We start from the raw sequence: 26,956 nt of genomic DNA, 5'->3' as shown, positions 1-26,956 counted from the left end.
ATCACCACCATCACCATCCATCCATCACATCCACCTCACCCTCGTCTGTCTGTGTGTTTCCTGTTGCAGAAGTACAGGCACCACGATGAGGACTCGTCCCCCCAGGACCAGAGCTCCCCCCAGCTCACGGAGGAGGCGGTCGGAGCAGAGCTGGTCCAGGTAGCAGAGAAGAACCTGTCCCAGATCCAGAATGTGCACGGATACGTCACCCACGCTCACATCTCACCCATGAAGGTAGGAGAGAGAGTCGGCTTCGTTTCCTGTCTGTACTCCGTCTCTGTTGATCCATGTGTCGGTCTGTGTACTCAAAGACTTTACTTTAATAATCACAGATGTTAACGAGGGCACGTAAAGAGTCAGCATTAAGAATAATGACTGCGAGTCCCTCAGATGGCAGTAAAGACAAAGCTTTTATCTGTTTTTCTTTGTTTCTGCTTGTTTATCTCTTTGTTCAATAGAAGATTCTCCCCCCCTTTTCTCTTGTCATTTATTTATTTATATTTGTATTTATTTGTTTATTAATGAATATGTTTCTGTCCATCTGTCAGTCAACACACATTCACACAGACCAGGTCAGGTCTAACTCTGAACTCATTTCATTTTAAATTCACCTTTCTGAAATCGTTTGACTCAAACTGATTTCAGTCACGAGAATGAAAACACACACACACACACACACACACACACACACACACACACACACACACACACACACACACACACACACACACACACAGAGGGAGGATGCAGGTTGTTGCTTGTCTGTGTCGCCTCCATGTGGTTCATTAAAACCCTGAAGCTGCTCTGAAGCTCACACATGTACATGTACCTGTACCTGCTCACCACACCTGTGTCCTGTCATGATGCCATCCCACACACATAAACACACCTGTCAAATTCCTCCAGCCAGGTTTCTATTGGACAGATGAACACCTGTGTACTTTCTGTGAGTCCAGGTGAAAATGTCCCTAAAACAGATAGTGAACGCTGAACTGAGATGAAGTTACCTGTGGCACTTCCTTGAACAGTTTCAGCATTTTATAACAAAAAAATACTTTATATTTTCATGTAAAAGAAAAAAAAGATCTAAACAAAAGACTTTGAAATCATCAAATATTCCTGTTTCCTGTCAGTTTTTTAAACTTTTCCTCCCTGAGAGGCTGAAGCGACACCCTGAGCAGCTCTGTGTTTTCAGCTCGTCAGTGTGTTTATTGAAACCAGAACAGAACCAGACTGTCTGGAAGCTCAACCTGGAGAATTTGGCGTCGTCTCGGTCACATGACTCTGCTTCCTGTTCATGCCGTCCTCCTCCATGCTGCCACCGTCAGCAGCTGCTGTGTTTGTGTCTGTCGCTGCTCAGATCGGACTGTCGTCTACTGTTTGTGTGTCAGTGTGAAGTGGATCCGTGTCAGTTGTTGTGAGTTTATTTCAGGGACGTTCAGCGCCGACTCAGCCAGAATTCAGAACTTTTCCCAGATCATGTCGGGGGATTAATGGACGAATATATTAAATTCATGGGACCTTGTAAAATCTTATAAAAATACAAAAACTGACCATTACAAGCTGTAACTTTGAAATGTCTTGAACCCAATGAAAAACAGGCTCAATAGGTATCAGACAGATAGAAAAAGCCTCACCTACGTCTTATTCTTCTCTGGATTGGGTTGAAACTTGTCCTGAACATCAAAGAGACCCTGAAGATCATTTACAACATGTGTTCATTTAAATAATTATTGCTGAATGTTTACAGTCATCAGATTAATAACAATAATTATGTTTTTATTTTCCAACAATATCTCCACTAGTTTTCACTTTGTTGACCCAAACGTTGAACCTGTGTAGTATTAATGAAGTCCTCTCACATCTACAAGTTACTTTGTGACACACATCTTGTTAAACAGCCTCAGAGCTGAAAAACGGCAGATTTTAACAAGGAGGATTATTTTCTTTTTTCTTGAAACTTATTTTCTTTCTTCTTTATGTTTTAGAAAATAGCACACCTTTCCTACTTTTCCTTGGCTGTGATGTCACATTCACCGGTTTTATTTCATAGGTGGATATTTGTACTGTTTACTTCAAGGGTTTCAATCCTTGTGTGATGCCTATCGAGCCCTTTTTTTCATTGAGTTGACAAATTACAGTTCGTGATGGCTTTAATATTTTGACTCTATATTTTCCCAAGAAGAGACTTTGAAACTTTTCTTTGTAGCTGTAACTTACAAATGTCCTGAACTCAATGAAAAACAGACTCGATAGGTATCACACAAAGATAGAAAAGCTTGAAGTCAACACAATACTAATATCTACCGTTGAAATAAAACCAGTGGATGTGATGTTACAGCCAGTGAAACAGAAATATTGACGCTTTCGCATGAAAAAGTTTCTGCTTGAAAAAAACACATCTTGTTGAATATAGCTTCAAAACACACTGACTAACTGAGAGAGACTGTGGATCCTCACAGGAAGGATTACTTAATATTTTTAATTACTTAAATACTTATTTGCTTTATGTGCTTTTAAATAGCTAACTGTTCTTTCCACTGATACCTTTTGAGCCTGGTTTTTATTGGGTTCAGGAAATGTGCAATTCACAGCTTGTAAATGGTTTTATGTGTTGACTTAATATTTTCCCCAGAAGAAATTTGGAAACTTTTTTTTTATATGAAAGTGTTCATATTCATTGCAGACATAAAAAAATCTAGTATGAAACAAACCAAACCATTAGAAGCTGTAACGTTAGAAAAACAGGCTCAGTAGGTATCACACAGATAGAAAACCACTGGATGTGATATTACAGCCAGTGAAAAGTAATAATGGAGTTATATAACGTATATAACTTATAAACTATAACTAATTTCTACAGATGTTTCAAAGGTATTAAAATAATCCTTTTTTTAAATGATTGGTTCAGAGTACGTGTACATGCATTGTGTTGTGACTGTGTCCACCTCTGCTGCTCAGACTTTGTTGTTAGTCCTTGAATGTGAAACACTAAATCATCAGTTATTTTAAGGTTTCCAGAAGCTGTGATGGACATTTTTCATTATTACTGACGTTTTATGAGTTTCATAAATTAGTCAAAAAATAATTGATAGATTGATCAATAATGATAATAACTGTTGAGGCTTAGAGTTCATGAGGTTAAAGCAATAATAAGTTTGTTTATGCAGCAGAAAAACAGGTTACAAAGCCCTTAAAGAAATGCAAAACTCAGTGTGTCAGAATTTAAATAAGATTAAAATAAATGCAATTTAACACATTTAAGCTCAGAAATGACAAAAATCTATAATCAAAGTGAAAACTGATGCGATAAAGACGTGGAGTAGACTTTTAGTTTTAGTTGGCTGGTTCTGTTTTTATTTTTGAGAAAATAGTTTCCATTAAACTGAAGAAGTAAAACATGAAGTGGCTTTTTGTTTCCTCTCAGCCTCACTTGGTGATGTAGAGTCCATGCAACCGTCGCTCTCCTCAGACGCCGTTTCTGTGTTCGCAGTTGATTAATTCACACATGTTTAAACATTTTCACGCTGCAGTGGTCACGGTAACGGAGAACATGAGATCAGATTAACGCCTGATAAACAGGACTGATGTGTTCAGACTGCTCAGCTCTCACTGCTCAGTGAAGCTCTGCTGCCACCGTGTGGCGGGAGGACGTACCGACACCTTAATGTTAACACTCAGACACTCATCAAAGCATCGAGTTCACCTGCTGTCTCAACGCACAGGACATCATTTGTGATGAAAACAGTTGTATCGTTTGATCAAATGTGAACAAAAAAAACAACAAATCAGTTGATACGTAGATTAAATTCATGCATTAAATGACATTTTGACTGATTTGTTGAGACATTTCTTTCTTTCTTTCTTTCTTTCTTTCTTTCTTTCTTTCTTTACTTTTAATTTTGGCAGTATCAGTCCTCCGTATTTGATAAGCTACAATGAATATAATAAATATAATAATCTTTAAAGTATGTAATCAATGATGTGTACAAGCCTTAATAACTAATAACATTTTTCAAATATTAGCTCATTGTGTGTGGACAGCTTTTATTCCTCCTGCATTTACCTGTAGAATTTATTTTCTTATTTATTTAAAAAATAAAAAAATAAAACATCTTTTAAGAATTTGTATTCAGCTTCGCTGTTCTGGAGGTTTTTGTTTGTTATCACAGTATCAATATGTTCCTCAATCAGTTAAAATCGCTCTAGTTGCTGCATTAGTCCGTATTTTAGAAATGATTTTAATAAGTCAGCGTACGTGGTTTTCATTGTGTGCTGTGGTTGGTAATTAAGTTGATTAATTAGATAAATAACTAGCTGTCGTTCTATAAACACAGTAGGACTCCAACAGAAGTGTCCTCACCTGTTGGACTCGTGTCCGTTGTCCCAGGTTGTTGTTGTGTTCACGTGCCGTCTGCTGTCGTCTGTCTCAGCTTCCTGTAGTTCATACTCATGAATGTGTTGCTGCAGCGTTCAGACCTCATAACTCATGTTTTGGTCCCGGAGCTCACGTGACTGGATGATCTGACCGATCACACTGATGACAAACTGAATCATAAAGCTTTTATTCTTCGTCAAGCAGACGTGTTTCAGAACATCCGGTCAGCCTCCAAAACATTAGAGGAAATCATCCCGTCCACCCGTTTCCTGCTCATCCTCACCGCTCTCTCTCTCTGTCAGGATGATCTGTCTCTCTCCTGCTTTGCCTTTTCTGTATTTTGACCTCTCCGAGACTCCGTCTTTCCTCCCCTCCTGTATCCTGTAGGTAGCGTCTCTGGAGTGCATCTTTGACGGTTCTTCAGTGTTAGGACAGCACCTCCCGGAGCTCCCCTCCCCCACGCCCTCCACCCTCTATCCCCACGGCGAGGACAGCCCCCTCCCCTCCTGCTCCTCCAACCCCTACCCCCCAATCCAGGTAAACGCTCCCCCATCCTGCTGGGCTGTCGTCATGGTAACCCAAACTGCTTCAGTACTGCTGGGAATAATATTTCTGATTTTGATTCAATTTTCAGTCGTGTTGTGACTGTTTGTGTCAGATTGTTTCCATCTCGACACATTTTCATTTCATGAGAGAAAAGTTCACCCACCACATTCATATTCAAATAAATCCAAATGAAAAAAGCCTCAGTCGAAACTGTTTTACACACCTGATCCCAGATGTCAGGTCCACCTGAACCACCACACAGAAATGTAAACTCAGTCATCATCTCCTCCCTCCATGCTGATGAAAGTCAGGTGAAGTGTCGTAGTCCACAAAACACTTGGAGCTTCACAGTAAAACAGAGCTGAAGCAGCTGGAGACTTGATTTAAAATGTCCATCTGACACTTGTGTTGAATCTGGTGCAATAATACATTTAGATTAAACAACAAACGCTGCTCTGTGCAGCCGCAGGGCTTCAACGCTGTGGCTTCATGTCTGCAGACTGAAGCTGGACTCACATGTGATCCCTCTCATGTGATCTCATGGGGAAGCAGACATAAACAAACCTTGAGATTAGTGTGTTGAAACAACTTGCTGCAGAAAAAGCTTTGCAGTGAGAAAAAAAACAATAATGTCTACCTACCTTTACTTGGCAGCACCATCAGCCGCCTCGGGATGCCTCTCTAACTGGTTGCTACGGTTCAGCTCATGAGGTATCGTTGGTACATTTGAAACAAGTTTGATATTATCGTGGGGGCCTCGGTGAGTCTGTGAGCAGTTCAGGAGGCTTCAGACTGGATCTGTGAACATCACCAGATCGTCTGTGCCCAACAGCGAGCTCTGCACTCGTCCCTAGAATACTGCCGCAAATTCAGTATTGAAGAATAGGGTCAGAATAAGATATTTGGTTTTGTTGTCTAGTGGTAGCAGGTCTGAAGCGCTTCTGAGGAGATTTCAAAATATATATTTTGATCGTGATATAGACTAAAAATATCACAATATAATTTTGAGGACATGTCACCCAACCCTGAAACTGAATGTGTCTGTGAGACAGTCTTCTAGCCGTGCTTGTGTTGTGGTTCCAGGGATGATGATGATGATGATGATGATGATGATGATGGTGGTTGTGTGGTCGGTCCAACACTTTGATTCAGACGCAAACATCTGAACAACTAGTGGATGGATTGTGGTAAATGTGGTTCAGACGTTCATGTTCCCCTCAGGATGAACTGTGATAACTCTGTTGATCCTCTGGCTTTTCATCCAGCGCCATCATCAGGTCAACGTGTTAATGTGTCCAGTGACTCTCCCATCAGCCTCAGGTGGGTTATCAAGTGCGAAGTGAAACATTTTACAATGTTAACACTCTAATCTAAGATGTAAATCATGGTAGAAGTAGCTCGAGTATGTCAGTGCTGCCATAGTGAAAAACAATGTTAGCATTATCTCTTCAGTATTCAGCCTAAAGCAGCGTCTCACAGAGCTGCTAGAGCGACTGTAGCTTATTTCTGTTGGAACCAGGAACAGACCAGATGGAGATCTGGACTACAGAGTTAAAACGACTGCAGTTGTAATGTAGTCATGTGGTCCAGTTCTGTGTTGTACTTCACATCAGCTGGACGACTGTTCAGAGACGGAGCAGGACCTCCACACCTTCATCTCAGCGGTAAAATCACCTGCTCTGATGATGAGCTTTGTGCTCACGCTGACACTGTTTGTCGGAGAAATCTCTACATCCTGCTCCTCATTGTTTCCTCCACGTTTGATCTGCGGCGGCGGCCCGTCCCCGGCCTGACGTCAGCAGGCAGCTATCTCCGACACCTCTGCCGCGATAACGCCATGAATGGATCCTCACATCCCACAAAGACACCGAAGGCTGGGAGGACGTACTGTACACTCCTTTTTTTTATTATTCCTTTCATTTTTTCATCTCTCTTCCTCCGCCTCTCGCTCGCTCTCCTCAGCAGCGCCATGGCAACACAGGAGATGAATGCCGACAAAGAAAATCCTGACGGCAGGAAAATGGAGGAGGAGGAGGAGGAGGGGTTGAACCTGCAGAGAAGGACAAGGGCAGATTTAGTGAGGCTTTCTGTAATAGGGTGAGGGAGGTGACAGTAAAATGCAGAGTAGCCGACCTCCCGTTCGTCCCAACACAAAGATTTACAGCAGCTGTGATGTGTGTTTATCACCGAGACAAAGGACTCAGAGGCCATGAAATGACTTGTCACTAATGCTTCTTCTTCATCGTCTCATCTCTGCTACACTTCATTCCCAGCTGCAGCAAAGGATGCTGGGAGGACAGGCCAGCTCTATTTATAGCCAGGCGGTCCTGGAATTTCAGGGAAGTCATGGAATGTCAGGGAAAGTCGGGGGCCATCGGGGAAACGGCAGACGGTGTTTTCTTTCTTCGTACGACCCAGATTACAAAAACCTTGCGACGCTACAACAAATGAAACATAATGTGTTAATTACTTTTTGTACATATACTCACTGTTCAAAAACAATATATTTAACGGAGCTGCAACTAACGACTAATCTGCTGATTTCTTTCAGGGTTAACTGATAAGTCTATAACATACAGTCTCCCAGAACCCAAAGTGATGTCTTCAGATAGCTTCTTTTGTCCAACCAACAGTCCAAAACTCAAAGACTCTTCATTTACTGTCAAAAATGACAAAGAAAGGCACCAAATCCTCACATTTAAGAAGCTGGAACCAGACAGTGTTTGACATTTCTGCTTGAAAAATGACTGAAACGATCAGTTGATAACTTGACTAATCGTTGAATTTTCCTGTACATTTTTTAGAAAACTAGAGCTCAGAAAAAAAAAGATACTGGCATAATATGAGATGACTCTGATATCAAGAAGACCTCTAACCCCTCTTTTACCTACACTTGTTTTTTGACCAAGAAAAGAAACACTTTGTCCCTTCTGGGAAAGTTTCCCTGAAAAAGACCAGGTATTAGATATGTGACACTCATCTTAAAGCATTTTTACAGGTAAACGAGAAGCATGAAATACCTCCTTTAAAGCACGATTCCAAAAGATTATGATCCAGATCTGTTTCTAAGTGTATCAGTGGATAACTGCAATGTATCAATTACGTTTTAGTAAAGTCACAGCTTTTCCACTGACCAGAAAAGACCACAAAAATAACCACATGGGAGAAGCTAACGTTCAAAAAGGGTCTATTACAACCCAAACCATCTTTTCCAAAACCTAACCAAGTATTAATGTTGCCTAAACTTAACCAAACAGCAACTTAATGTAAAAATCCAAACTGAACAAAATGTTCTGGACGGGATATAAACCCTGGACTCCTGGTGAAAGTCCTGTACTTCACCCAGGCAGGCACAGGCTCGTTTACATGTGGACATGTCGCTTTTTCCTAAGTTGCAGTGACGGTCCTAAAAACAAGAAGAATTATGATATTCTAGGAAAAACACCAACGTGGCGATATCAGTTAAACCTACTCATACTCTCTCCTGTCAGACTCTTTTTTACCAACTTGACAGATGATTCATTCTCCGGCTTGTTTCTTCTGTTGGCTGAAGTGAGTTAAACTTAACACTTTGAAAACTGACCTGACTTCTATTGTGGAAGTTTAAGAAAATGCTGCCATCCACTGGTGATAAATGTCTGGGAGTTCAGATCATTGGTATCAGCAGCTATATAGAGTCTGGTGTCATCTGCATAGCAGCGATAGTCAAAACTTTTCCTCTAGATTATGATGCAAAGTGTAAAAGTTTGAAAAAGTCGTGCACCCAGGACAGAACCTTGTGGTTCCACATGGGACATATTTTTGATGAGAAGCTCTTGAAGCTTTGAGATTTAAAAGCTGTCTGAAACACACAGTGGAAACAAAGAGGGATGAGACCGACAGAGAGTTTAGGTCGGGTACAATCTCTTTGTCCAGTGTCAAAGGTCACAACATTCCCTAAAATTAAAACAGACTCAGCTTCTTTGAAGAACATAAACTTAAAACCCTCAAATATGGAGAACCAAAACCAAAACCAATATATGAATGAACAAAATATAAAAATTAGACCATAACAGTACAACTTTTTTTTAAGTGAAAACAATATCTTGTTTTTGTTCAGTTTTTTTATTTATTTATTTTTATTTATTTATTTATTTTGGAAAAAAGTGAATGAATGATTAAAATCTTGTAAAAAAAGATGAAATTTACCAGAATCCAGCCTGAACACTTTTGGAGGAGCACAACTGCGTCTGTTTTGCATATTACATCATATATGTTTTTGTTAGTTATTTGTAAGTTGTATGTTTATACATTTTTTATGTATGTTTATTGTAAGAGATGATGCCCAACGAGGTGTCAGACATGTCCGACTCGCAGTTTGCTCCAGACAGAATTAATGGACTCAGTGGAGTCTGGAGACGTCACCCAGCTCATACCAGATTCATTTGGCAAAGACAACAAAAAGTATATTTTCGTGTGTTTTGCGATCAAAATATAAAGTTTTTCACAAGCAGTAGCTTCGTTTCCCTGGCAACACCTGAGAGTTCAGACTAACCTGAGAGTTGGACTAATACCTGGAAAAGTCATTACCGTTCAGGTTGTTATGTAACAGGAAACTTGGTTCGCTGCTCCAGTAAATAGATCAGACCTTAGATACGAGATGACAACGGGAGATAAACTAGTCTACTCAGCTCAATGAACCCTTCGGACTACCTGTTAGCCAGAAAGCTAACGTTAAGCTAGCAAGATTCAAAGTCAATAGCACTGCGTACGGTCCATAAATGGTAAATATTGTTTGACAGCATGTTTAACAATAAGATGTCACCGTCCTCAAACCAATATGAAGACTTTCACAAACGCATGTGTCCTGAAGCAGAGAGCTGAACAGTGAGCGAGATTTGAGACGATCGCTGGTGTGCTAACCTTACAGTCTCCATCCTGTGGTGTTCAGAGGAAGATGCATCAAAGGATGACACTGTTGTTACTCATTTAGATACAAGCTGTAAAACATCATTTAAACAACAGTTTCAATGAAACTATCGTTTATCAGGAATTAATTTACGTCCTGAAGCCAAACAGAATCAAGTTTTTTTCACCCAGACCAGGGTAAGAATTAATTTAATTAGTTTATATTTTCAGTTGTATTTTCATTAGTTTGTTTTTGTGTTATTATCACTGACTCCAGAGTCACACTCAGTGTTCAGCCTGTTTCAATAACTAATAAGCCACCAGCAGTTAGTCGTCTCTTGGATCAGCCATCGTGACGGTCGATCCACACATCACAGATCACCACGCTGTCCGTCACAGCCGTGATAACTCAGCAGTTTGCAGGCGCGAGTTTCCCCTGCTGACTCGTTTTTGAAAAAGGGACTGAAAGTCTGAGGAGTGAAGTAGGACAGAGGTCAGCTCGACCAAACCCACAGCGGACTGACAACCAGGAGGAGGAGGAGGAGGAGGAGGAGGAGGAGGAGGAGGAGGAAGGAGCTGCGTGAGGTTTCCAGACTGCAGAGAGAAGAGATCAGAGGACTAATTTCCTCCCTGCCTGCGCTCTCTTTAAACACACACACACACACTCTGAGACACACACAGTCGTCTCTCCTCTCGTCCTCTCGTCAGCCCTGCAGTCTGTTGTTGCTGTCTGCTTCACACAGACGGAGGCTGGCCGACCGGCTGCTCTCTCTCCGCCTGCTAAGCGATGCTCTCTCACCCCGGCAGGTTAATCCGCCCCCGGAGGCTCCTCTCTCTCTTTTTCCCGTTAAGTCCGGCGTCGGACGACTACCGCTTACCGTCTACCGCCGCTGCTCGTAACTGACAGCAGGAGGACGACCTCAGCGTGTCTCAGCAGCTGGTCACCTCCGTCAGCTCCTCTGCAGCCTCCCTGTTTGTGTCTGTGAGGAAGAGGAAGAGGAGGAGGAGGAGGAAGAAGAGGAAGGGGGGACACAAGGTGGAGTGAAGCCCCCCTCCCATCGTCTGCTCTCCAGCCAGCACCACCTCCGCCAACCCCGCAGCCTGCAGCAGGAGCGAGAGGAGGCGCAGAGGAGGCGACACACCACCTCCACCTCCACCTCCACCTTCACCACAGCAGCAGCAGCAACAAGCAGCATGCTCAACTCTGTGTGGTACGCCAAAAAGATGGGCCGCCGCATCATGGGCACCCTGAGGAGAACCAAGCGGCTCCACCGGCGCCTACTGGTAGGTCGACCCCCCCTTCTGAGACCCCCACCCATCAAAACATAAATCCTCATATAGGTGAGGAGGCAGGGGGAGGTGCTGCAGCGAGTAGCATGAGTCATTTTCTACAACATCAGCCTGTACACATACGATCATACACTCCTCTGACTGGTGTGTGTGTGTGTGTTTTTGTAAATGTATTGATCGATCCGTCTGCTGTGGATGTGACGCTGCTGGATGAGGCAGATGTGGAAAAGTTGCAACAGGAGCTGCTGCTGCTGCTGCTGCTGCTGCTGCTGCTGCGTCATGTGGTGGATCAGGATTCATGCAGAAACCTTCACATCTGCTTCAGATCTAGAAACGCCCTCATCCACGACCTCGTCTCTGACTGATGTGTTGTTATCTTCATCATCAGATAAACACAGTGTAAACATGAGGACGGTGTGTGTGTGTGTGTGTGTGTGTGTGTGTGTGTGTGTGTGTGTGTGTGTGTGTGTGTGTGTGTGTGTGTGTGTGTGAGGTGATTGGTTGATAAGGCTGCAGCGGCTGTGAGCAGGTTGTTAGATCTAAACATGAGATCACTGTGCGTGTCCTTAATGTTCAGGAATCGGGGACGCTGCTGATTGTTCCAGAGCTTTCAGCAGCTGTGCGTCGTATCTGCAGATATCTGAGAGCGAGCTCGTGTTTCTGTTGATGTCAGGTCCAGTTTTATAAGCGTCTGTGTGGATGTGGAGAGATTTACCTGCATAAACAGCAGCATCATGTTCTGGGCAGATGTGAGGAACCCCTGCAGTAGCACATGCCTTCCCCGGCGTTGCCTAGCAACCTCCAGGCTCCTGACACGCAGCACTACCCCACCGCCTCCATGTTTACTGCCTCAAACACACACGTTAACATACGTGCACGTCGACACACACACTGAAGACAGGCTTGAGCTGAGAAAAGCAAAATATAAAAGTTTTATCTGAGTCATGAAGTTTCTTTTGAAGATTTTTACTCACTTTAATTCAAATTTTAAAGATTTCTTTTTTATCTTAAAACAATAATCAGCTGCACATTTCACCATCGAAACAGGTTTTTCTCTGTAAACGTTCTTTCTCTTGGTACTGCTCGTTAATTATCTTCCCAACGTGCATCCAACATAAGCAAACTTAATATCTCAAGTTAATATGTTTCTGCAGTCCCAGTTACGCCTCATCTTTAGTCTTTTTCATACAAAATGCGACAAAACCCAGGAGCCACCTTGGTAGTTTTATTATATATAAGATATAATTCATGGCCAGTGAAGTACAACTTGTGCTTGTTGGGATTTAACACTAACATGGTTGTTCCTTGAGTTTCTGTGCTGTCAGGAACTGGAATAATGTAGTAAAAAATGTTTATTTTTTAATTTTTAGTTTGGAGTGATTTTATTGGTGGTACAGGTCTTTTAATGAGTTGGTTTGTTGGACTCCTGCATAGGAATTATTCTTACATCAGGTCCACAATGAAGATAAGTCTCAGACTTTATTTTGATACTCGACTTTTTTGTCAAAATAAAAATAAACTCAAGCTGCAGCTGCTTTTGTTGCACTGAGCTCAAGTGAAACCACAACCTCCAGGTTCTGCTCCAACAGTAAGAAAACCTCCTTCAGAATCACGTGATTGAGAACACAAATAACTAAAAGTACTCCCAACAACATAAACTTTACTCACCTGTAAGACTGCGGCTGAGTCCGTCCTCCAGCGGCCCGGGGTTCAAATCTGACCTGTGGCCCTTTGCTGCATGTCGTCCTCCCTCTACCTCGTCCTGTTCCCTGTCACTCTTCACCTGCACTGTAGAATCAAGCAATAAAAAGGCCACAATAATAATAATAAGTATAATAGTTATTTTAAAAAGTATGTAACAACCCATTACAAGCTATAACTTTCAAATTGCCAGAACCCCAAAAAACAGGCTCAATGGGTATCACACATTTCGTAATAATTAATTTAAATTACATTTTGTATCTAAATGTAATAAATATTCACACTTTCACATAAAAATAACCCTTTTTTGGGAATTGTAGGTTTGGAATACACAAAGTGCCACAGATCTAAATATAGCTTTGGACTAAAAACCCAGTTTTTATGATATTTTGACTTTTTCAAGAGTCAAAGAAAGATTGTTTTAATTATGTGAAGGGGTTAATATTCATTACAGATTTATTTTAAAAATAATAATGCTGTATTACTTCATCGTCGTTAAACATAACACATTTTGTACTTTTCACTGGCTATAATATCAAATTCAGTGGTTTTCTATCTTTCTGTGATACCTATTGAGCCTGTTTTTCAATGGGTTCAAATCTGAAAGTTAACTGACTTAAATCTTAATCTTTATCTTCAGCTCACATGAAGAATTTGAAGCTCTGTTGGATGTTTGTCAGTGAGGCGTAGTTGAATTCTGTCCTTCAGTGTTTATGTCTCCAGGCTTCTTGTAGCTTCGACTTTTTATCAAAGAATCTGATGTTTTCTTGCTCATCTTTTGTTCTGATGATTCGAACAGAGTTTTATGTGAATCCAAGACTTGTAGAGAGAAAAATGAGTCTCCAACACCGTCTATTCAAACCTGAACTGGACTTTTTAATGATCTTAAGTGTTGTCTGGTTGGTGGAGCGAGGCACAAACACTGGCAGGGTTGCTGTGAAGCTGTGTTCCCTGGTGGTTCGGATAATATCTGAGCAGAGAAGCTGCAGGACTGATGTGACTCTGAGCTCAGATTCATGACTGTAATCTGTTTGGTGTCCTGTCAGCCATGGCTTGTGTCGGCAGCGCTGCTCCTCCACCTGCAGCCCACCGCGGGTTAATGACCTATGAAACGGCTCACCATCAACCCGGAAAGAACAAGCTAAAGATCTACAGACGGCACCGACACATCGGATCAGTTTCACAGACGATCTCTTTTATATGTATTGAAGGATTTAAGATACAACTTTGAAATGGTTATTTTTCCATTAAGCATGAGAGGTGGTAGCACACGAGTTCCTGCAAGTTTCTGGATTGCAAGAATAAAATGAGAAGGTATTGCTGGATGACAGAGACAGGTTGACTGAAACACTCTGAGACGTCACGTTTGTTTTATTTTTTGATATGTTTGTATGTGAGGCACAACACGACTGAAACTTTATCTCTCAGCTACCATTATTATGTGTTTTAACCAGACCTGAGTATGTATCCCTCACGTAGTGTTTAACGTGCTGTAATGACTTTTTCTACTCAGTCAGCTTTGTGAAAGTCAACCTGACGCATGTAAACAAAGAGGCATGTGTGGATGAATACGCAGGGTGATTCGGTCAAACTGTAGATCCTCAGTCAGCTTAGACATAATGGCTCTTTCAGGCGGCTATTTTGCAAGTTTGCTTTCAGCCACACTCAAAACGAGTGTTGTGAAATGATTCATGTAATGTTTATTTGGAAAGCTGTCGGAGGCTCAGACTGATGAGTTGTTTTGTGCAATTCCTCGTTTGGCTTGAAGCTCTACGACGGAGGTCAACGTTAGCATGAAACTGGAGCAACATCAGCCAAGTGTTTCCCACAGGTTGAGGATTTACTCGTGGCGTTGATGTTGTGTGATGAATTTAGAAAAATAAACAAATAAAGGTTTATGAATAACACTTTTGGCCTATAAGGTGCAGGCCTTGTACAGTTTGAGTTAATGTTTAGTCTTTAATTCAGGAATCTGGAGTTCTCGTCTAAGATGACCTCGAAACCTGACCTACAGCTAACGACAGAAATGTTCATTAATCACTTTCCTTTCTGATTTGTCAGGAAATGTTAATTCCCTTTAACGTTAACAAAATATATAAATGCCAACTCACCGAAAGCCTCCAGGTTCATTTCATGGATTTTCTTGAAAAAATCAATGTTGTAACTTTCATTAAATTCACAGGATCTTGTAAAACCCTACAGCTGTATTTTTCACTGGATTGAGTTGAAATTTGTCTTGAACATCTCAGAGACCCTGAGGATCATTTACAACATGGATTCATTTAAATAGTTGTCATTGAATGGTTACAGTCATCAAATCAACTTTCTTGCAACCAAATTTTTCATTGGTAGATATTTGTACTGTGTTGACTTCAAGGTTTTCTATCTTTGTGATACCCATTGAGCCTGTTTTGGGTTCAGGACATTTCTAAGTTACAGCTTGTAATGGTTTGCTTCGTTTCATTGTAGACGATGACTTCATATTCTGTATTCCAGGAGATGATATTGATCTTCTTGAGCTGAATATGTAAATATTAATTCACAGTGTAAACTCATTTCGAGCTGACGTCAGAGAATCGGGACTTATTTTCTCTTAAAAAAAAAATAGTTTGACAGATTAATGGAATATCGAGAGTTTGCCATTAATTTAATTGTTGACCATTAATGACTTGATTAATGATTGCAGCTCTGTTGTACCTGCTGTTGGTGCCTGTGCAGACTCTGTGATCACTACAGCTCTGTCTGTTTGTGTCGCTGCTCATGTTGCTGCCTTGTTGGACTTCATGGTGAAACTGGCCCAACATTTGAAAACAACACTCAGATCAGCTCTTTGATTATGGTGATGCAGCTCTTTGGGGTCTGGTGATTGTTTCACCATCAGGACTCAGTTTTGTGAATTAGCACCAATTAGCAGCATTTGTTTCAGTGTGAATGTGAGTGGGACTGTCACATCTGTGTTGTTGCCAAACACTGTGATTGAGGCTGATAAGGTGGCAGCTTGTTTATCTTGCTGGACACGATGTCAACACGATGTCAACACGATGTCGGCATCGGTCAAATCAAAGGAGAATTCTGATTTATTACTTTTTTATAATCACAGTTTATCCATCGTTGTTTGTTTCCGGCCCGTCTGATCGTCTCACTGCTCCTGTCTCTTGACCTGACTTGTTTTTTCAGCATTATTACTTCTGACAAACAGACGGACCAAACACGTGTAATGAACTGAATTGTCCTCCTCTATGAACCAGTTTCCCTCAGATCAGATTTTGTAGCTCCGGCTGCATAAATTTGCACATTAATGAGGAAAAAGGAAACATTCTTTTGTTAATCCTCCACAGCTCCTCCTCCATGTTTTAAGACATTCAGTTTGTATTACTACCGTCCATGTTATGTGAAACGAGCGTAACAGCATCATCACCGACCCTGTTTGTGTGTCTGGTTGTATTTCTGGCTGGTGAATCTGTGTTGTGTTGACATTGATGGCAGCTGCAGCCGTGTGTCGACGTGTTTGGCCTGTAGGTGGAGCTGCAGATGCACAGCAGCAGATCTGAGGCTGTAATCCTAATCTTTCCTCTCAGTGTGTGGAGTCAGATTTTAGCTGATGTGTTGATGAGACGGTCTCAGGCTCTGACATGGACCCGCTCACACTGTGTGTTCATACCGACACATGTTCAGAACAGTCCATGGTTCTGATCTGCTCTCTCAATGCTGCGTTTGTAGTGAATCACGAGTGTCGGTGTCCAGATTCACAGAAACACAGAATCAGTAACCTGCTTTATTGTTCAGATGACAGTGTGACACATCAGAGTCAGTGCAGACGTGTAGATCTCACAGCAGAACGTGGATGTAGACCGAAACAGTTTATATGGACATGGACATGAGGTGTTCAGGGACTCCAGGACCGTCCAGGCTGGGTCGTTGGTTTATTGTTCCAGTTCTGTCACAGATCCAGACGAGGTGTTGACGGCTCGTTGTTTTGGAGGCTGGAGAGGGAAAGATCTGGAAACGCTCCTCCCACCAAACCTTGGCTCTCCTCCCTGGACTTTAAATCCACTTTTAAAATGTGTCCAACCGCACGGCGCCCGTTGTCATGTCAACACTAGTATGCGGGTTATTCTGGGCCATGTTTTATGTTGTATAAATCATTGTCCCATTCATAATTCAGGCTGCAATACCGTCGGTCACAACAGGGAGAACAAACTGTTGACAGGAGGTTTGAAGTCAATCTTAAATCTTTTTTTGTGTGTGTAATTAGCTCAAACTGTGAAGGATTGTTGAGGCTGACTTTGATATTTGAGAGATGACTCGTGTTCCTGTTGCTGCTGTAAACTACAACATTACAGTTGAGAGAAATAAAAGGTTCAACAAACTTTGGCTGGTCTGCAACAAAGATTAATGATACAAGAAACAGTCTGTCGTGAAACAAAAGGTTGGAATTATTAGATTATCCTGAAACGTCCTTCACCAAACATCAGCTCTGAGTGTTGAGACACTTCAGGCCTAAAAGCTTCAAATTAACATTTTGCTCTCGTTAGTTTGAAGACACATTTTTCTGTTCATAAACATGGAGCTGCAGCTGGACTCCATAGATATTATTATATCGTTATCGTGACATGAGACTGTATATCGTCTTATATTTGGATATTGTTATAATGTGATTACATAAGTGTCGTCTTTTCGTCATTTTTCTGAATTCATCAGAAATCACATTGTGTTCATATTTTGTCATTGTAGTTGATTATTATTTCTACAATCACGATATCATTATCAAGGTATTTGATAAAATAATATTGTGATATAGAAAAGAATAGTGTAGAGTAACTTTATTGTTCAGCCGGAGCAGGAAAAAAGATCTCTGAAAATATTTCAGATTAGATTTTTTGTCCAGTCCGAACATTCAAGAAGAACTTTAGAGAAAATGACGTCAGTCGACCGTCCGTCTGAGCTGATTCCGGGAGAGGGCAATGAAAATCAGAGTCTCACGGGAAAATGGTTAGTGTGGAGGTCCTGCTCCCCAGAGGATGAACCCTCTTCATCAGGAGGAAACACTGTGTTTGTTGGTGATTCATGGTCTCAGTCTTTCCAACCTGCCCGACTAAAGCTCACGTTCTTCAACCTACAAGTACATTATTTAGTTTAATTCTGAGACTGTTGTTTTTTTTTTTTGTCAGAAGAGTCAAAAAAACAACAAAAAGTCAGAAACGTCACATCAGCAGCGGCTCGTGGTTCAGTCCTGAGCAGGACTGTCAGCTTTTTATCTTCAGTGGAGGCTGAAAGCGGCTGCAGTGAATATCTGCAGCTCTCTGCCTGCTGCTAACCGGGAGTCCTCGCCCCCCCCTCCCGCCCTCGCTGCTGACGCTGACATGCACATCGCTGTGTCTGAATCCGGGGGCGACATCGATTATTCATGCAGCGAGTGGAGCCGCCCCCCCTCGTGCTGACATGTGCCACGCTCACTGGAGCCCGTTAATTGGCAGGAGAACGAGAGAAGACGAGAGGCAGAGCGTCACAGAGGAAGAGCAGCTGAAGAGGGAGGGGTGACGTGGGAAACAGAAGAGGGAGTTATTGTGTTTTGGTGGTGGAGCCTGAGAAACGGGACTGAGTTTGGATCTGTTGCCGACCCAACAAGCCTCTTTAGATCTGAGGGAAGCATCCATAATTTATCATTTCACCTCCTCCAACTGGGAATCTCCTCCAGGAAGATGACCACACATTACCCCCGGCAGGAGATCGCCTCTAAAGCCATGAACAGAGCCGAGAAGAAGCTGCCCCGGGTCAACATCAACCTGCAGGAGTCCATCGCCCATCTGCACCCGCTCCAGAGGCAGCACGCCATCGAGCTGCACCGGCAGCAGCAGCAGCAGCAGCAGCAGCAGCAACAGCAGCAGCCGCCGCCGAGCCGTCCGCAGGTTCAGGCGTCTCTGTCGACATTCACCGCCTGCACGGTGCCGGCGTCCTGCCGAGCTCGCAGCCGTTTCCTCAACCTGCGGGACAGCGTCAAGAAAAGCCCGACCAAGAGCACCGCCAAAGTGGTCAGCAGCAGCCACGCAGCAAGCAGGCCGGAAATCCCCTGGGTCCCCTTCTCTTTCAGTAAGGTACTTCAACACTGGTGACAAGTTCTGCTAGAAGTTTGGAGACCTTTTGTGTTGTCCTGTCTCAGTCGAGGTAAGACTGGACTGATGATCGTAACTGTCTTTGTAGCACCAAGTCCAAACCTAAAAGTACCTGTAGCACTGAGCTGGTTGGATACTTGTGTGACACTTCAGTACGAGACCCTGATCAAGGTTTTACTGATGAAGGTCAAGTATCGAAACTAGAACTTCATCAGGAAAAACCTAATAAAAACCTTTAAAGACTGAATGTATTTTTTCAAGTTAGACAGTTTGCAGGAGTCTGCCTGCAGTGTTGGATCAGCTCGTCCCTCCTACGCAGATGTGAGAAATACTGGTACCAAAAAGTTCTGTGATCCGTGGCAGTGATTATCGTTCTCGAGTAGCAAAAATGTTGCTGTTAGATGTCAGATTCGTAATCTTAATCTTAAACTCCCTCGATGTTCTCAGAGCTTCATCGGGTCGAGTCAGTCTGAGGACAGAGATGAATTTATTTGCAGCGATCAGCTGTGTGTTTTGATTTTGTTCTGGTGTCGTCACAGTTTTTGTTCTGCGGCACATGAAGTGTCCAAGAACTTGTTTTCACTGTTCAAAACGTTGTTGTGACCTCCGACTCCTGAACTCATTGGGAAGTCGCTCTGTGGCCAAACTCACATTGACAAATAGTTTTCAGAGCTGGCTGCACATGAACTGTGTGTGTGTGTGTGTGTGTGTGTGTGTGTGTGTGTGTGTGTGTGTGTGTGTGTGTGTGTGTGTGTGTGTGTCCTGCTGTCAGAGAGTCAGATTGAGTTACTACAGTGTGTCAGTTTATGGAGAATCAATACAGAGCGTCCATGTGTTGTTGTCAGGACATCTGTTGTTTCAAACTCAGGACAGATTCTCTTGTTTTATTTCTGTGGATTTTGCTTTTTCTTCATCATTTTTCCCTCCAGTAGTTTGTGTGACAGTGTTGAGTTAAGTCTGCAGTCAGCGGTCAACAGTCTGCAGAAGCCCCGAGATCACAACCTGATCTGAGGAGATGTTATTTACACCCTTTATTAAGAGGAAGCCTTCACTGTAGCTGCTGAGCTAAGAGCGTGCGTCCCGTCTGAAGCGGGTGCACAAGCTCGTCTGCACTTCGAGGCTGTGAATAACATCTTTATCGTGATATAACCAAAACATATCTAATAATATTTTATGTCCATGTTTTATTATTGAGGACAGTTGAGGCTTCACTGGAGCTTCAGAGGAATCAGAGTTTGTATGATCCATGAAGACGATCCGTCGTCTGTCGGACATTAATCAGATATTAATTAAACTCAACGTGTGTTAATGTGTCAGAATTAAAAGATAATGTTCCTGCAGAGAGTGTCGTGACTGATTACATCAATTCTTTCTTACTTTCGCTGTTCTTTGCTTTTTTCTTTTAAAATATTATTATTCAACTTTTCAGGTAGCTGGCAGAAAAAAAGAGCTAATGAGGAAAAATCACTCTTTGTTTAAATTGTCCACAACATGTAGACACACAGCGGACGCTGCTTCCTAATTCCTATTTTGGTTTATCATTTAAATATTTTCATTCATATTTTGAGCTTTAAAATCACTTTTTCTCCACGATGTGACCGAACTGTTCAGACAGGACAGAGTCCGACTGTACCTTCTCACACCGCTCTACCTTTTCAAACCCCGGCTCACATGTAAAACCACAATAAAGAGAAGTGAGCATGAGGCAGCCTTCAGCACTGTGACCTCTATTATGCAAGAGCAGGACCTCGTGAAGCTGCTGGCAGGAAGTGCCGCTCTGTTTCCAAGAGGCTTAATTGTTGTGCTGCAGCAGCAGAACTTGGAGCCCATGGAAAACCAACAGCCGCTAAAATTAGCCCCCGCACATCGACCGCATTGATCCGCCAGCCCTACATCTGGAGCGCCGTTCGGAAAGCCGCTGACAATGGGGCTTAATTGCTCCCAAAGAATACAAACCGGTGTGACAAACGCAGCAACACACGAGGACAGAGTTCATGTTTGAATTTAACAAACACTCCTGAGCAGAACAGAACCAGAACCGACACTGAGACACAACTGATGATTTCTCATTTATTAACTCAATGATAGTAAGCATCAAGTAATCTAGTACTCGGTAGGAATGATTCTGATCATTTCTGGATAAATGTATTATTTATTATATTATCTTTTTAAAATCACAGTTTATCAGAGTCCAAGTTTTCTCAGATTGTCTGACTTTCAGCCCAAAACCCAAAGATTTCAGGTCAATGATGATGTAAAACAGAGAAAAAGCCTATTGTGAGAGTATTTTTCTCAATAAATAACATGTTGACTGTCTGACTGATTAATTGACTGACTGATTAATTGACTGATGAAACAGTTGTGTGGTGGTTTTGCTCACTTGTTGTCGGTCATGATCTTGGTTGTTGTTGCTCATCACTACAAAGATGTGCAGAAAGGTGTTTTTGTGTTCAACGCTTCTAATGATTCACATTTTAAGCTTATAACAAGTTTGATGTCAGGAAATAATATTTTGACGGCTGTCACTGATACTAATAATAATGCTGAATGAACGTGCATTCTGGTTCAGTATCTTGCTCATATTGGACGTGCAGCCGGGGGATTGAACCAGCAACCTTCTGATTACTGGACGGCTCGCTCTACCTCCTGAGCTGCAGCCACTCATATTAATATATCATTAATAATAATCAATATAATAATAATCAATATAATAATAATAACTGTGTCACCGAGAAGCTGTGAAAGTTTCTACAATATCTCGGTTTATTAAATCTGCTCAAAAAATCAAATGTTTTGATAAAAATGTACTTAATCACAATATATAATAAAACTGTGACATAAATTTACATATTCGGTGATGAAATAAACAGCCGACAACAACCTGCGGCTGCTACATGTCGACCTTTGACCTCAGTGCTGCGTCACTGTCGGGTTAATACCGTCTCCTCTCCATGATTGAAATATCTGCTGCTGCTTTTCAATAATCACAAAAAGGACATCCGACCCCCTGCTGAGACTGTACCGAGGGACCAGGGATTTACCACACACACACACACACACACACACACACACACACACACACACACACACACACTCTCAGACCCAGGTCACAGTGTGGCTTTAATCTTCTCAGAGCAGCAGATGGGCAGAGTTTGTCACATCAGGATTGTCCAAAAAGCAGAAGTGTCAGGTAATCTGTCAATCACAGGGCGCCTTCCTGTGATTGGCCGACCTCTCTGACCCCCTGCCGTCCTCTCCCGTGTGTCAAACTCCACCCGGCCGGCGCATCAGCACTGTGAAAACAAACGCACATTGGTCACAGCACCTGTCAGTCAACATGGACACATCCTCCTCCATCCTCCCTCCACTCGTCCTCCTGCTGTTCATCTGTGCTGCTCTGTGTTTGTCTAACCTTTGACCCCTCACCATGCTATTGTTCAGCAGGCCGAGGCCACCCCGCCCTCCTCTCCCATAATCCCTGTGATCCCAGTCTCGCCAATCGCAGCCGAGACCACCATCATCCCTCCGACGTCACAGGTTTCCTTTTTTTGTTTTTTTGTTGTTGTTGTTGTTGTTTTTATTTCCCTCCACTTGTCTTCTCTCCGCTCCATCCATCCGTCCATAGATTGATCTCGTCACTCGTCTGGCTGCTCATGTGTTTGCTTGTCATCGTGCAGAGTTTAGTTCCATGTCTGCCGTCCAGCTGTGGCTCTGATGAAGTGAGCAGATTAGAGATAGAAACAGTGGGAGAAATGCCACACTTCCCCCACATGACTTTTAAGAGCCCATCTGGCTCCTCCCGGGCAGAAACTGAGCGAGCGAGCGAGCGAGCGATAGAGCGAGCGAGGCAGACAGAAAGAGAGTGAGTGAGTGAGTGAGTGAGTGAGCGAGCGAGTGAGGCACAGATTTTAAAGCTAGAAGAAGAAGAAGAAGAAGTGAAGGAGCAGAATCTCCGTCCTTCAGGACTTGATTTTATCGATTCAGGCTTCATGCTTCAGCATTGCATCTTCTGCAGCGTGAAATGCCACCATGTACGTACGTCCTCACTAATCTCTGCTCAAATCCACCGGCTTCCTGTTTTATCCTCAGCTGGTCTGTAGTATCACCAGGAGAGAAATGTCAGTGATGTCTGTGGTTTGCTGCACGGCGGACGGTGTTGCGTTTCTCCTCTGACGCTGTGATGTGTCTTCTCTCCTCAGGCCAACCCTCCTCCTGTGGTGGTCAACACCGACAGCCTGGACACGCCTCCATACGTGAGTTCACCTCGTTACCTGTCCACTGATCCTTTCTTCTTGTTTGTAGTTAAAGATTTGGTATCGATATTCACCTTGTTGAAAGTTATCGGCCTGCAAATAACATTCATTTTGCACTGGCACCTCCATTAACTGTCTCGTTACATCCCTGATATCGCTCTGTGAAACTACAGCTCGCTGTCTGACGCTTCATGTTCCTCTGAACAGAAACTGTCTGTCCTGCTGTGTGATGAGCTCCGTTAGCTCTTAGCTCTGTTAGCTATTCGCTCCTAAATAAATTTAACATGCAAATATTATCTTGATATTTTTAGGGCATATCAGAATACTCCTCAAAAACACTTCATAAATCAGACATCACCATATTTTTGACCAAATAGCTTGATATGAATAAACTATTGATCCTGGGAGTCAGTGCAGCTTCTCAGGGTTTAAAAGGCTGAAAAGTCATTTATTGAATTTATTTTGAAATCTCTTCTACAGCTCTTAAAAACAGATAAATAATGGGATGGTGATGATCTGTATGTGTCTATTTGAGTCAAACTGCAGATGAACTAAACTGATGCAGCCTCCTCCGTGTCTGCAGTCACCACCGCCCACAACACTGTCTGATTGGTTACGAGTAACAGCCAATCACCACTTAGTAATCTGAATCTGCAAAGTAACTAAAGTTATCAAATAAACGTGGAGGAGTGGAAGTGTAAAGAAAATGGAAATACTCAAGTGAAGCCTGGTCTCCTTTTCAACAGGAATCGAGTCGTTGATAGTAACTGTTCCTTCTGTGCACATTACACTCTTATTCTGAGGGTTAATTATTTAAAAAACAAAGTTAAACACTGGATTTGATTACTCACATTTTTCTTTTTCAAATTTCTATAGATATCGTGATAATTTCATGATGGTGAATTTGTTTGTCTCATCTATTCGTATGTGCGACAGCGTCGTCCTGCTGAATCTGTTTCTCTGGTCCATGTTCAGCGTCTGAGCTAAATGATTTTCTCTGCTGTGTTTATGACGTGTGATCCGGTAGAAGGAAAAAGTTCGGCCATGATCATCTTTCTAAATTCCTTTTTATTTATTTTCATCTAAGTGTTTTACTGGGGAAAAAAATAACCGACTGAAAAAAACAAATTTACTCTTTTTCAGTTTCATGAAAAAAAAAATTCTCCCTTTTCACAGATTGAAAAATAATGAAGGAACTTACAAAGATTATCCAGGCAGATTATTCAGCAGCTGTCAGTCACACAGGAGAGAAAATAAAGAAAATCACCAGATATAATAAATCTCTCTCTTGCCCCTCGGAGCTGCTGTAAAGATCTCCGTCCACCCCGAACACATTTCCTGTCGCTCGCTGTGAGCCTGGAGTCCTGTCACTCTGCTGATGAAGATCATCATTTTGATATGGAAAGCTGCAGAACAGCTACTAAATAAACCTTGCGATGAGATTGTTTCCTCAGCTGCTGTTTAACGGTTGCAGATGAACCTCTACAGTCTGACTGGCTGCTGCTATCAGACTGTAATCAGAATGATTGATGAAGTCAGTGCAGCTCATCGAACTGTTCGTCTCTGCACCTGTAAATGAAGTGAAGGACAGGTCCGAGGTTCCTGTAGAGCCGTGTCCTGCGACGGTCCCGTCCAGTCTGTCCTTGTCGGACTGGCTCCTGGCGTCAGACCAGTCTAAATTAGAGTGGCGGTGGAGACTGAACAGCTGCCTGGCCTCTGATTGGCTCTGAGATGCTGGAGATGTTGGCTGCTGTCAGCGAGACGCTGCTTTATCTCAGCCAGCTTAATTTGCAGAAGAGCGAGATGTTAAGAAAATAAGAAAAGGAGGTTTGAAAAGCAGCTTATTACTCTGGCTGGCTGAGTCACGTCAGTTCACCAACACTGCAGCTGCTTCACTCTGTCCTGACACGATGAAACGAGACCTGCGCGTTCACCTCGGCTGCAGACGGGTCTGTTTCCTCAAGGAGGAGTTTCAGCTTCACGGATGATTTTACAATAAAATTCAGGTTTTAGTTTGTGATTCGTTGAAGTGATCAAGAACAACAATCCAGCTCATCAGTGTGAAGCAGGTCCGGACTCATGAAAGCATCATAGCTGATAGATAACAGTAAAAAGTACTCAACAGTCGTACTCGAGTAAAAGTAAAGATACACAGTTCAAATATTACTCTGGTTAAAGCGAAAGTCACTCATCTGAATAGTACTCGAGTAAAAGTCTTAAAGTATCTGATGTTAAATGAAAAAATAAAATGAAACATAAGCACATTACATGTATATGTAGTGGGTTAAGAGTACATTTATGTGATAACTTTAGTTACTAGTTACTTTACAGATTACATTTTTAAATGAATGTATTTTCTCATCAGTCAGATAAAAACAGTGATTGTGACGATCAGCTGACTCAGTTTATACAAACATGTAACTATATGATCAGTTACTTTACTGATACTTTGATACTTAAGTACATTTAACATCAGATACTTTAACACTTTTACTCGAGTACTCTTCATATTAGTGACTTTCACTTTTACCAAAGTAATATTTTAACACCAGATCTTTACTTCTACTCGAGTATGACTGTTGGGTATTTTTACCACATCCTACAGTATGAATGTAACTAGTACAAATTTGAGGTATTTGTACTTTACTTGAGTATTTCCATTTTCTGTTACTTCATACTTCCACTCCACTACAGCTCAGAGGCAAATATTGTACTTTTTACTCCACTACATTTATTTTATACCCATAGTTACTAGTTACTTTACAGATTACATGCTGCATCAGAGCCAATGAAGCACATTTTTGAATATTCAGTGTGAATCATTTACTTTTACTTTTGATACTTAAGTACATTTAACATCAGATACTTTATAACTTCAGTATGAGTTTCACTTTGTATGAATATTTACAACACTGAGAGTTCTCACGTCTCCTCCTCGGCTCCCCGACACTGTTGAGAGACAAACCGGCTGAAGTGACCTGATGAATCTTGTGTGTGTGCAGGTGAACGGGACGGAGGCTGATTATGAGTACGAGGAGATCACGCTGGAGAGGGTAAGACGACGAGCAGCCGTCCTTTTTATTTATTTACATTTATAACTCAGGACTCAGCCGCTCACGCTGTTAGTCTGACTTGGACACTCGGCTGCTGGTGTCCTGAAACCTGAAACAGGATTTTATTTTTGTTTTTAAAAGTTTCTCAATCTAAATCAGTAGAAATGAGGACATAATGACTCAACTCTGTCTGACTCTGTTCAACAATGTGTGTGTGTGTGTGTGTGTGTGTGTGTGTGTGTGTGTGTGTGTGTGTGTGTGTGTGTGTGATCCGCTCGTATTTTCTTTTTAATGCAGCTGTGTTTTAATCTCTGACTCTGCCTGTGGTGAAATCTTTTTTATCATCTTCTCTTATATCTTCTCTTTTTTTCTTGTCCTAATTCAGCTGTGCTTCTTCAAGTGCAAATTATTTTCAGTGCAGCGTGAATAAAAACCATGTCTGCCAGCTGAGTCCCACAGAACCCACAGAACCCACAGTCCGTCTGTCCGTCTGTGCTGCTGCCTGTCGGCTCACGGGCCTCGGGCTCTTTGGTTTATTATCTGTGACGGCAGTTTAATCATCGGGGTAGAATTATTTTATCACCGTTTGTTGAATGAATAATCTGATTTTCTTTAATTTTCACTTAAAAATAAGGTTTTTGATTCTGACTCAGTCACACACACACACACACACACACACACACACACACACACACACACACCGTCCGGCTGCCTCAGATACTAGAGCACCACATG

The 26,956-nt window shown here is 42.2% G+C and overlaps 1 protein-coding gene across 1 annotated transcript in view; it reads left to right on the top strand.

Annotated features, from left to right (window-relative positions):
• The window catches only part of LOC141016433 (disks large homolog 1-like), a 113,477-nt gene that overhangs the window by 63,041 nt on the left and 23,480 nt on the right, over positions 1–26,956 (top strand). The window contains 4 exon segments of the mRNA XM_073490792.1: positions 70–234; positions 22,357–22,452; positions 23,115–23,168; positions 26,171–26,221. Coding sequence (XP_073346893.1) covers positions 70–234; positions 22,357–22,452; positions 23,115–23,168; positions 26,171–26,221 — 366 coding nt within the window.

The sequence above is a fragment of the Pagrus major genome, chromosome 21 (genome assembly GCF_040436345.1).
Source record: "Pagrus major chromosome 21, Pma_NU_1.0".
NCBI lineage: Eukaryota > Metazoa > Chordata > Actinopteri > Spariformes > Sparidae > Pagrus > Pagrus major.
The sequence above is the reverse complement of the archived record's forward strand: the minus strand, read 5'-3'. Positions and strand labels throughout refer to the sequence as shown.